The sequence below is a fragment of the Mus pahari genome, chromosome 4, assembly GCF_900095145.1.
Source record: "Mus pahari chromosome 4, PAHARI_EIJ_v1.1, whole genome shotgun sequence".
In the NCBI taxonomy this organism is placed as follows: Eukaryota; Metazoa; Chordata; class Mammalia; order Rodentia; family Muridae; genus Mus; species Mus pahari.
The window spans coordinates 79,791,925-79,803,091 of NC_034593.1; the positions used below are offsets into that span (position 1 = coordinate 79,791,925).

The 11,167-nt window shown below is 52.6% G+C and overlaps 1 protein-coding gene across 1 annotated transcript in view; it reads right to left on the minus strand.

Annotated features, from left to right (window-relative positions):
* Nucleotide 1: 1 nt before the first annotated feature.
* Nucleotides 2-11,167, minus strand: part of Dcst1 (DC-STAMP domain containing 1) — a 14,928-nt gene continuing 3,762 nt past the window's right edge. Inside the window, exons 4-16 of the mRNA XM_021196773.2 lie at nt 8,879-9,007; nt 8,336-8,475; nt 7,483-7,690; nt 7,239-7,382; nt 6,581-6,702; nt 6,002-6,162; nt 3,871-3,970; nt 3,583-3,678; nt 3,305-3,431; nt 3,069-3,185; nt 2,492-2,634; nt 2,256-2,369; nt 2-439 (exon numbers count right to left, since the gene is read on the minus strand). Of these exons, the coding sequence (XP_021052432.1) occupies nt 188-439; nt 2,256-2,369; nt 2,492-2,634; nt 3,069-3,185; nt 3,305-3,431; nt 3,583-3,678; nt 3,871-3,970; nt 6,002-6,162; nt 6,581-6,702; nt 7,239-7,382; nt 7,483-7,690; nt 8,336-8,475; nt 8,879-9,007 (1,853 nt within the window). The 3' untranslated portion in view covers nt 2-187. The remainder of the gene's footprint in view (nt 440-2,255; nt 2,370-2,491; nt 2,635-3,068; nt 3,186-3,304; nt 3,432-3,582; nt 3,679-3,870; nt 3,971-6,001; nt 6,163-6,580; nt 6,703-7,238; nt 7,383-7,482; nt 7,691-8,335; nt 8,476-8,878; nt 9,008-11,167) is intronic.

Consider the following 11,167-nt stretch of genomic DNA (forward strand, 5'->3'; position numbering starts at 1 on the left):
TACCCGGGTCGGTTTGGACACCACAAGACTCACGCCTTCCCTCCATCCTGCCTCCGGTCTGTGACCGGGCTTCGTGCGGATTGTGCGGGCCAGTTCTTCCAGCTCACCCAGTCCCCGGTCCCTGCGAAGCACCAGCCGCAGGAGCATGCATCACACTTTATTAAGCAAGAAGGCGGGCAGCATCCCTTCAATCGCCATACACAGCGTCGTCGTTGCTGTCGCTGTGGGCGGATGACGAGAGCTCTTCGCGGGGCGTGCACACCGGGCAGTGCCGTTGCACATCATCCCAGCACGACCGGCAGTACAGGGCCTTGCAGTCTGGTGTAGGACACACGTAGGACTCGGGCGTCTCCATTGCCTGGCACACCACACAGCGCTGACGCATAAAACGGTGCAGGAGAGGGCACCGGCGGTACAGAGCGTCCACCAGGTAGTGGGGCTGTTGGGAGATAAGATGGATTTGTTAATGCCAGGCGGACTGAGCAGAAAGGGTTGTCTGGGGCACTGGGCAGCTCTTAATGTATGAAGTCCCAAGGCCTGACAATGCTATATTGGAGGAAGCTGGGGTGGGCGAGAAGAGCCCTGGAGAGTGATATTGAAGTAAATCTAAAGAGTCTTCTTTTCCTCCATGATGGAATGCGGAGCCTGGCGTGTCCAAACTCACTCCCCATGGATGACCCACACCAACTATGTATGCCTGTGGAGCAGCTTGATTTATTTCTTAGGCTTAGAAGGGAGAGTGCAGACAGATTATGGTAATGTACACTGGAGAGATGTACTGGGCTGGAGAGATGGTTCCATGGTTAAGAACCCTGGCTGTTCTTCCAGAGGACCCAGGTTTGAATCCCTGCACCCACATAGCTAACAACTGCCTGTAACTTGAGTTCCAGGGAATTGGTTGATCATCTGGCCTCCCTGGACACCAGCCACCCATGAGGACACAGACATATGCATAGGCAAAATAGCCATACACATTTAATAAGTGCAAATTTTAATTAAGTCCTTTAAAAAAAAATCTCACACCAGGTGTGGTGGCGCATGCCTTTAATCCCAGCACTCGGGAGGCAGAGGCAGGCGGATTTCTGAGTTTGAGGCCAGCTGGTCTACAAAGCGAGTTCCAGGACAGCCAAGGCTACACAGAGAAACCCTGTCTCGAAAAAAAAACAAACAAACAAAAAAAAAAAACAAAAAAAGAGCAGATCTGGGCTTGCCCTTTGAGCACTCAGAGATGTTTCTTCCCAGCCTTGCTCTCTTGCTCTGCCTCCTCGGCTCCTGCTACATCTGTGCGCTTTGCATTTCCCTTGGCTTGCCCTTTGACCTTGACATCCCCTTCAATCTCTGAGTTTTTCACACGCTGTTCCTTCATCTAACCTTTCCAGTTCAGTCTACTTCAGGACCAGGTCAAGGGATCCCAGCCTGCTGGTGTTCATGTGTGCCGTGGGGTATGTTCGGCAGTCAGGGGACAGCTTGTAGGGAGTCCTCTCCTTCTACCAGGTGGATGGAATTGAACTCGGGTCATCAGGCTTGGTGGCGCCTGCGTGTGTGTGTGTGTGTGTGTGTGTGTGTGTGTGTGTGTGTGTGTACCAGCATCAATGAAGTAAAACCCAGGCATTGTAACAACTGAACAAATGAAGTGGTTAACACTGTCTTACAGAGAAGAGAAAGCAAGGCCGGCAGTTGAGTAGGGTCACACAGCTGCTATGCCATGGCAGGGATGGAGCTGGACGCAAACCAAGTCTTCTCTGGCAGCCAACCGCGACACCACTCTTGCAACTCTGCAGAATGGCCTCACGGACCTGTCTGCACTCTGTTCTTCCAAGGGGAAACAGACACAGTGAGGAACCTTGGCTCCTTCAGCTTCAGAATGTGTGGACTCCACCGCGGTTCCAGTTCTGTGTCTTCCAGAGACTGTATGTTCCCTCCTGAAGTCTCACTGACCCCTGGCCACCTGCCTCCTCTCCATTTCCCAGAACCACCTTGGGCTTGTCTGTGTGCTCTTTCTTATGGGGTCATTGCTGCCCTACAGACAGACCACCTGATCTCATGTCTCCTTTCTGCCACTTCCTAAAGGCCCATGCATGTCTGCAGCTAGGTTGAGTATTGAGTTTCAAAGACAGATACGGCCCTGACCTACCCTGTATCTGCCAGACCCACTCAGCTCCAGTGGACCTGGGACACTGAGGGTGCTGGGTCCCTTCTCTGAGTGTCTTCAGACCCTGTGGAGAGCTGGCAGGCTTGCTAGAGACTGGACTTACTGGAGCCTTCTGCTGACGTGCCCTCCGGACAATGGCGGCCCTCCTCAGTTTAGTGAAAGCCGATCTCTTCTTCAGGAACTCATTGTAGAAGAACAGAGCCCGCTTCTTCTCTCGCTGAGGGGTTGGGTGGGAAGCAAAAGGAACCAGTGAGAGTGATTAGAGCAGGGGAGCACACGGTAGGGTGGTAGGGAGTTGTGCGTGTGCATGCTCAGGGGTGGAGCTGTCTGCCGGTTCACCTTGGGGAAATAGAAGGCTGCAATGACTCTCCGGAGTCGGTAGCCAAAGGCCTGAGCTAGGCAGAGACACACAAGCAGGAGGGTTGGCAGCGAGGCTCTGAAGTAATCCCTGGCATTCAGGCCCATGGGTTGGGGCAGGCAGGCTGGGGGAGAAGGCAGACGGCTATTAGCAATCTGGTCAGTGCCAGTTGAGGGCAGTGCTAAGTTGATCTCCCTACCCTGGAGGTACAGGGTGGATTTCCAGTTTGACTCTCCTGCCTCTTCTCCATCTTGCAAAGCTTCTCTGTAAATATTATGGCTACTTATGATCTGCCCTCCCCCGCCCCCACCCCCCTCACCACCTCTGGAGGCTGCTTGATTTCAATTTCATTGTGGCAGAAATGTCTACTGGACAAGGAGGAGGCAAGACCTCAAAGCCCTGGCAACCATTTTTCTCTGATCCAAGCTCCCCTGGGCTCTGATCTCAAGCACACCAGACCTCTTTTCTCCACTCGCAAAGTCCAGTCTTCAACCCTACCCTATTCCGATCGCACCCTAGCCCTCCACTCCACAAATCCCAGCCTTTAGCATCGCTCACGCATGTTGTTTGTTTCCACTTCTGTACTTGAGGAGGTGTTCAGAGCGCCGATGGTTTTACGAAGAAGCTTGGCAAGTATGGAGTCTCCCTCGACTTTTATCTCCAGTTTGTGACTGCCTGGTGAAGAGTGGAGAGAGGGATTCCGGTAAGAGCTGGAATTATAGGGACAGAGGGAAAGGATGCGGAAAAGGAAAGAAGAGGTATAGGAGGCAGGAGGGGGTTGGCCCCAGGCTCACTGCGAAAGGAATACTGCACGAAAGAGTGCTGGCGGATGGTGTCAAAGACGGAGTAGAGTGCCCAGTCGGTCGCACACAGCACCACCAGCAGCAGCATGATAGGCAGGGTCTCTAGGAGCTCTCTTATCTGTAGGGAGCCCGGGGAGGTAGAGTTGGGTACCCTCTGCCCTGGTTTGGAGCTTGGAGTGTTCTCTGCCCTTTGCCCTCCACCCTCAGAGTCCCACCGGCAAGTTGCTCTCCCCTCCAATCCTCAGACCCACTGCCCCCTCCGGTCTCACCACGTAGCGCATTTCCCAGGCCTGGATAGTAGGTTTGAAAGGGAAGATGACTGATTTCCTTTCTGCCTTGCGGAGTGGCAACAGACTCTGTTTGCCCTGAAAAAGTGAAGAGGGCCTGCTGCTCTACTCAAAGGTCCCAGGTTCGGTTCTCAGCACCCACATCACACGGCACACATACAGACCCATACAAAAACATTTTAAATATCACTATAGATAAAATTACTAAGGGCCCTCATTCTCCACAAGGGGCGCAATAAGGCGTCCCCTGGCAGGCTTGAGTTCCCTCACCAGCTTCTTCCTGCGTGCATCGATCTGACGGAAGTAGGTGCTGATGTAGATATTGTCAAAGCGGATGTCCCAGTTGTAGTGGTCCATGTAGGAGAATGCTCTGTGAGGGAAAGGCAGGGCTGTCTCCATCTTCCTGCATCAGTGTCTCCCCATCCACACCCAACCACCCGCTTCTGTTAGACAGTCACAGAGCATCCCTGTGTCTGAAGCCTGGGACAGGTGACCCGGGGATGAAGGAAGCAGGCTCCACCCTGCCTTCTGGTTGTTCAGTAGATGTCCACCCATGCGATTGCTGAGACCCGACAGAGGGAGGGAGGGCGTGGGCAGTCTGTGAGTTAGGGGCAGACGTTTGTCTTGCAGGATGAATGAAATAGATGCAGGGAGTCAGGAAATCCTCCAGATTGCAGGAATCACTCAAGACCATGGCTCCCATATTCCTTTTATTTATTTGGCTTGCCTTGAACGTCTGCCTGTGTCTGCCTCCTCTTGAGTGCCGAGACTAAAGGAGATCTCCACCCCCCCTCCAGCTTTATCTGCTGTACACCTCAAACAAAACTTAGATCGACACCTCCTGTCTTTCCAGCACACCCTGCCCTTCCTGACTTCCCTTGAGCTGTGTGTGTGTGTGTGTGTGTGTGTGTGTGTGTATGTGTACATATGTGAGTATTCTCTGTGTAGCTCCCAAAGTCCCGAAAAGTACTTGCTTCCTAAGGAAAAAATTCTAATTGTGAAAACATGTTAAAATTTCAGAAATATGTTAAACTGCAAAATATGAAACATAAATCCCACTTAGGAAGAACAATGCCACTGGGAGTCTTCAGAAAATGCAACGATAGGCTGGGGCGCCCCCTTGTGGAGAGACCTACCACTGCAGCGTTGGGTTTTCTGTGCTGGAGACCTTCCTTCCCCCCAGCTCTGTCCTGTTTCTGAGTGATCTCACCCAGGTTGAAAGCCTGGCAGCGACTTTAGACTCTCCCTTCCCTCTCCAGGCTTGGCTTTCAGAACAGCTGCGACTTTCCACTTCCTTCCATTTTGGGCTATCTTCCTGCCCTGCCTTACTCTGTCCTCACTCCCTAACCTCTGACCTAGCTTGGTCTCTGCGCGGTGGCCCCACCCCCCTTTACCCACCCAACCCCACCCCCATCCTCATCCATCTCGTGGTCACCTTCCTGTTCAGGGCCTTCCTGCGGAGCTTTCCAGACTCTAGCCAAGCCACCCTCAGTTTAGCCCTCCACCCAGCCACTGGCCTATAAACTGCAGATGCGGAGGTCCTTGCTCAGGACACTACCCATCCTTCCGTTGACCACAGATTCTACCTACAGCCTTCTGGGGCTTGGCTATGGCCACTCCTACGGAACATCCATGTCTCCCATGCCTGTCCCCACAGCCAGTCCATACTGTGGCCCTTGGGTCATCTGTGTTTTCTGAGTGTCTTGTTCACCATCTCAACTAGGCGAGGAGTGTCTCCAGGGAAGCAATATGGCTTGTTCACCTTTGTCCTTCCACAGGGCCCTGGCTTCCTAATCATTCACTTGAAGCCACTCTAGCCTGAAGAATAGGGACAGACAGCAAGGGTCCCTATGGCTGCACTCATTCATCTCCTGCCCAGCCCCAACACTGGAGGGTGGAGAAGAGGAGAAGGCCCAGAAGTCAGTGGGAGAACCTGAGTCCAGTGAGGGCCAGGACAGCCCCAGGTGGACACCCGGCTGGGTAGGGTTGTGGACTTTGTTCTAAAGGGAAGGAACGAAGCTGCCAACACAGCAGGCAGGAGAGAATGAAAGCAAGACTAGGTGATAAAAATGGCACACAAAGTCAGAGCCAAGGGGAATAAGAAGGGTGAGGGGAAAAAGGTCCACAGTCAAAGCTAAATGTGTGTGTGTGGCGGGGGAAGCCAGTGTTAGGATGGGTGCTGGAGGAGGCAGATAAATGAAGATGGTTGCCTTTTTAAGACAGTAGGAACACGGGTACTACGGGTACTACCTCTTCTTACAAAATATCCACATGTCCATTAGCTGTGAAAACAGGCAAATCAGAGTCAGATTCCAAGTTAAGGGCATCTGCTCCTGCATCATTGTATCAGGGCTCCCACCCAGGGTGGAAGAAGGGGCAGCAGGCAGGGTGGGTGACTCACGAATGGAAGACCAGCAGGAAGGTGCAGGACAGAAGCACGTGCAGAAGCCCCACAGCCCAGTGCAGATAGGTCTCCTGCTGGCGAACATAGTCCCGCACCTCAACGCCCACGTGCTCCCAGTTCGTGGTGTTGAGACCCACCATGGAAGACTGCTTCTCTTCCTGGGAAGGGAACATGTGTAAACAGCCTGCTACGATCTTGCCATACCCCACCAGCCTCTTGATGACACATTTCCACTGGCATCCTACGTAAGTCCTCGATTCTCCCAGGACCGCCAGGAGCTGCCCCTTCACGTGTCCACCAGTCTCTGTGACGATCTTGCTTCCCTGCACCCACATTGACTGACACCATCTCATGCCTGGCTATCCATCCACCCCAAGCCATACGTGTACGTTCCTTCTCCAGGCTAGCGTGATCCGTCAGGTTAGTCACCTCTCACTCCTGCTTCACACTCGGACGCCTCTTCCCTGGGCCTCTCTCTTGTCCTCCTTCCTGCCTTGATCCTGGCCTAGATGCCTTCCTTCCTCCCCTCCTGCTCCTCATCTGTACCCCTCCCTCTTCCACACCTCAACCTCCTACCTTAAGGTCAATATTGGCTGAAAATTCTCCAGACAGACCATGGATAGACTGGTTGACAGAATCATAGGTTTGCCCAAAGTTGCCTTCCACAGGGATGCGTTTGTAACACCAGATCTCCATCACTGGTGGACAGTGGGGCCAAGTCAGGGCCTCTTCATCCAGGCACATCCCAGGCCTGGCTACCCTCCCTTGAGCCTCTTTATCGGGAGTTTCTGCCCTTGACCTTCCACGGCACCCGCTCCTGCCTCCTCTACTAACCCTGGATTCTCCCACCCAGCAATATGGCCTGGCACTTCATTCCCATTTTTACATCTGTCTTTAACCATACCAAATACTAATCACGGAATCCAGCATTTCTAGAGCAGTTCCTCTGGGTACCACTTCTGTTAGGACTTGGCATGCATCAGCCCATTAAGTTTCAAAACCCTTACGGGGGTGAGAACTATTATTATCCTGGACTTTCCAGTGGAGAGATGGGATGCAGAGCTTAGCTGGAGCCCATCTTCACTACAGAGCCATCAGTGGGGAGTGAACTTATGCACACAGGGCACCTACACTCTACATCTGCCTGTGCTTCTCCTGCCCGATACCGATTGTGGTCCCCGAGGATTCATCTCCTTTAATCCAGGGGTCCCTTCCCCACCATCCTGCCACTAACCCTTGGCAATGTTACAGAGGAACTTGAACTTCATTGGCACGCAGATCATATTGTTTATGAGTGGGATCTGGATGCGTCGCATGCAGTTTTCATGCTTTTTATCAAACCAGCGGTAGCAGCTGAGTATGGCCTTATTTACTACATCTATAGCAAAAAGACAGAAGTATCTGGGGTTCCCATGCTTTGACCTAGAACCCGGCCCCAAAGTCTGCCCACCCCTGCCCTGCTCAGGAATACTCCTCACGGGTGCAACGTAGCCTGGTCCTCAGCTCATACGTCATCTGTGTGGACAGGTAGGGTCGGACTCTGGAGGTTCCTAACATCTCTGTGCTTTCTCTGTCCTTGTCCCAGTCCTCAGATGAGTAGCCAGCATCACTCTTCACCTGCTCGTCCATCTCCTCAAAGGAGGTAGTGATGTTCTGAATCTCTTTACTCAATGAATCTTTGCTGCCCTGGGGTCAGGAAGGTGGGAGGGGACAGAGAGAGGGAAAAACAGACTCTGCTTCCCGATTTGTCTTCTGGCAATGCTCTTACCCACACCTACAGGGGTCTAGGCCTGAGACAAGGCCTCCTGCCAGTTCCCCACAGCTCACATGCTCCGTAGCCTTTTCACATGCCTCAGACCCTCAGCTTTTCCTAGTGTCTCTCTCTTCCTCCATCCTTATTGCTCAGTGGTTCCCATAACTGTGAACGTTGCCCTTTAATGCTAATCTCCCACAGCCCCATGGCCTCCCCTCCCACAATCCTCATCTCCAACATTCCCACCCACCCCACCCTCCAGCCAGTAGCCCCAAATATTCTATTCTCTGATCCTCTGGGCTCCAAAAATCAATATTCCCAATTTCCTAACATTCTAGTTCAGCTGAGCAAGTCCTGCCCATGTGGGTATCTGGAAATATGCAAGTATGTCTGTTCCTGTATGGTATGTTGTCCTCCTGGGTTTTCAACACCCCAAGATCAGGAAGGGCTCTGCAATGTCTGGGGATAGTGGTACAAAATATAATAGGAGCTCCCTGCTAGGAGACCATATATCCAAGGCCATGTTCCCAGTCCAGCCCAACTCAGTCCTGGGGATAGGGACTATACAGGGTGCTGACCACCATGCCCTTGAACACTGCCTGCAGAGGGGCCGTGGAGACGCGCCAGGCGGATCGGGTGTTGTTGATCTGCAGCTCCACAGTGCAGCCCAGGGACGCTATCACCTCGTTGATGTTGGACCTTAGATTGGCCCCCGGCCCTAGCAGAAGAGGCCCAGTAGGTCAGCTTTCTGCAGAGTCAGTCCCCTTTTAGAGCCACCCTAGAACCTTCTTTGCATGCAGATCACCTACTAGACCATAGGCCACCTTCTGGGCCTGCATAATGATAGCAAGTTTATGAGAGATCTTGTTAAATCCTTGTCTTTTCAGACAAAATAAATTAAGGAGGCCAAAATGAGGAAAGACATTCCTTGAGAAATGCAGCAGGTTGGAACACCACACACACACACACACACACACACACACACACATACACACACACACACACACACACACACACACACACTTTCTCCTCTTTCAGCAACATGACCCCCCACTGGATGGTCTGCCCAGGATCACTGCTTTAGCATCACCAACTGGCACTTTGGGGAAGCCACTCCTCACCACTGTAGATAGCAGCCAAAGCATATCCCATGACAAAGAGTCTGCCTTCTTTGCCCAGCATCTTGGGCACCAACAGGAGACTGGCACAGCGGATGTGAGGGGAGGTCCCCCAGCCGATGGCCCCCAAGCCTATTGGGAGATCCAGAACATGGGAGATGACGTAAGGAGACAGCCTCAGATGCCATTTATCAGGCATCCACCTGCCTCAGCCTCTCCTGGATCTACTCTGCCCTCATCTCCATTTACACCTGCTCGGAAAGACTTCTCAGGCCCCACTCATTCATGTATTCATTCATCTACCAGCCATTTATAGAGCACAGCCATGTGTCTATCTCAGAAGGTCCTGGGGAGATGGTGAGGGATGGATAGAAAAGTCATGGCTACATGTGAGTGTGCCTGTGAGTGCGAGTGGGCCTGTGAGTGTGAGTGGGTGCCAGGCTGGATGCGTATTTACCTTAGGTGGTGAGGGAGCAGAGCTGGCAAAGGGGACGCATTGAGAAAATGGGCCCTGGTGGACAAGGTGGTCAGAGGAGCAGTCAGCGCCCTCCCTGGACATTTCCGGACATTTGACACCCACCTCCCTCACTCGAGTCCTCAGCCTTCCCATGTGGTAGCCCTTAATCATGTGTGTGGTTACAGCCGAGGCACATGTGGTCTCTGCATGGAGACAGTAAGCTCCGTGAAGCTCATAATCCACAGAGAAAGACAGACATGTAAACAGATGACTACCACGGGACAGACAGACGTGCTCAGTGTTCCAGGGAGGGGCTTATGCAGAGGGTTGCAGAGCCAAGGAGGGTGTGGGTATTTCTGCAGGGAGGGGTGGGGCTGGGAAGGCTGGACAAAGGAGATGATGTGTCAGCTGGGCCCGGGAGATGAGTAACTGTTGTTGGGAGACACAGATGGCAGTCCGGGACAAAGGAACAGCATGAGCTAGTCAGGGTACAAGAAGATCCCCTTGGAGATGGAGTCTCTGCCTAATGGTGGCCAGAGCAAACGCCAAGTTCTTGGACTCCCACCGTTTGCACTGCCCTCCCACAGCCCCCATGATCACTCACTGGGACTGAGCCTACTGTTGCAATGCTAGGGTCCTGCACATGCGAAGCAAGCATCTCCCGGTGAGCTTTACCCCAGGCTCCTGGGCTGAGGCTTCCCTCGTTTAATTCTTATTTTACTTCACGTGGATAAGTGGTTTTGCCTGTATGTGCACCATGCACACTCAACCCATGGAGGCCAGAAGAGGGTGTCAGACCCCTAGAACTAGAGTTATAGTTGTGAGCTGCTCAATGTGGGTGCTGGGAATAGAGCCCAGGTCCTCTGGAAGAACAGCCAGTGTTCTTATCACCTGAGCCATCTTTGCAGTGCTGTGGCCTTCATACTTCCTCCCTCACTGCCTTCTACTTCAATGGCCACAATGATCTTATAAAAGCATTGTCTTCCCATTACACTTGGTGGATAGACTCCAAACCATTAGACGTGCTTGATAGACCCTGGTGATCGGCCCCTCCCACTTTCTCTGGTGATCCCAGGCCACTGAATCTCTTGCCCATAAGTCCACAGGGCCCTGGCCAATGCCCTTTTCCCACCAGGTCTTCAAGTTGCTGTTACCCTGTGCCCTGTCACTCCTCCCCCATGGCTCCAGCTAGACAGACAGGTTTGTGGCAGACCCTGGGTGCCACCCAGCAGTTGTTTTTTTTTTTTTCCTTCTGCCTTCTCACTTGTTAACACAACTTGGATTTTGTTCAAGGACAATAGCCTGGTTCTGCCCTGGCCCCTGGGGGTTGAGTCTGGGTTTGCCTAAACCAATCTATGCAGAGAAAGAAACTTGCTCTGTTGTCTTGGCCTTCTGGAAGCCAAAGACAGAAGCTGAGACAATAGCTGACAGACAAATCGCTGTTCTGTGTCCCAGGAGCTCCCTCAGCTTCACACACAGGGAAAAGCTAGTCTTTTACTTTACCCAGCCAGTGTGTAGAAGGGGAGGAGGGCTGGGTCACTATAGTCATCAACACTAAGTAGGTAAATAATTGTAAATAGAGAGATATGGGTCTGGTGTCACATGTCTACCACCTCAATTACTCAAGAGGCTGAGGCAGGAGGATAGAAGTCTGAAGAGCATGTTCACAGTCAGCCTGATCAACTCCATGAGACTCTGTCAAAAAGTGAAAAGGAGGGCTGGTGAGATGGCTCAGTGGGTAAGAGCACCCGCCCGCTCTTCCGAAGGTCCAGAGTTCAAATCCCAGCAACCACATGGTGGCTCATAACCATCCGTAACAAGATCTGATGCCCTCT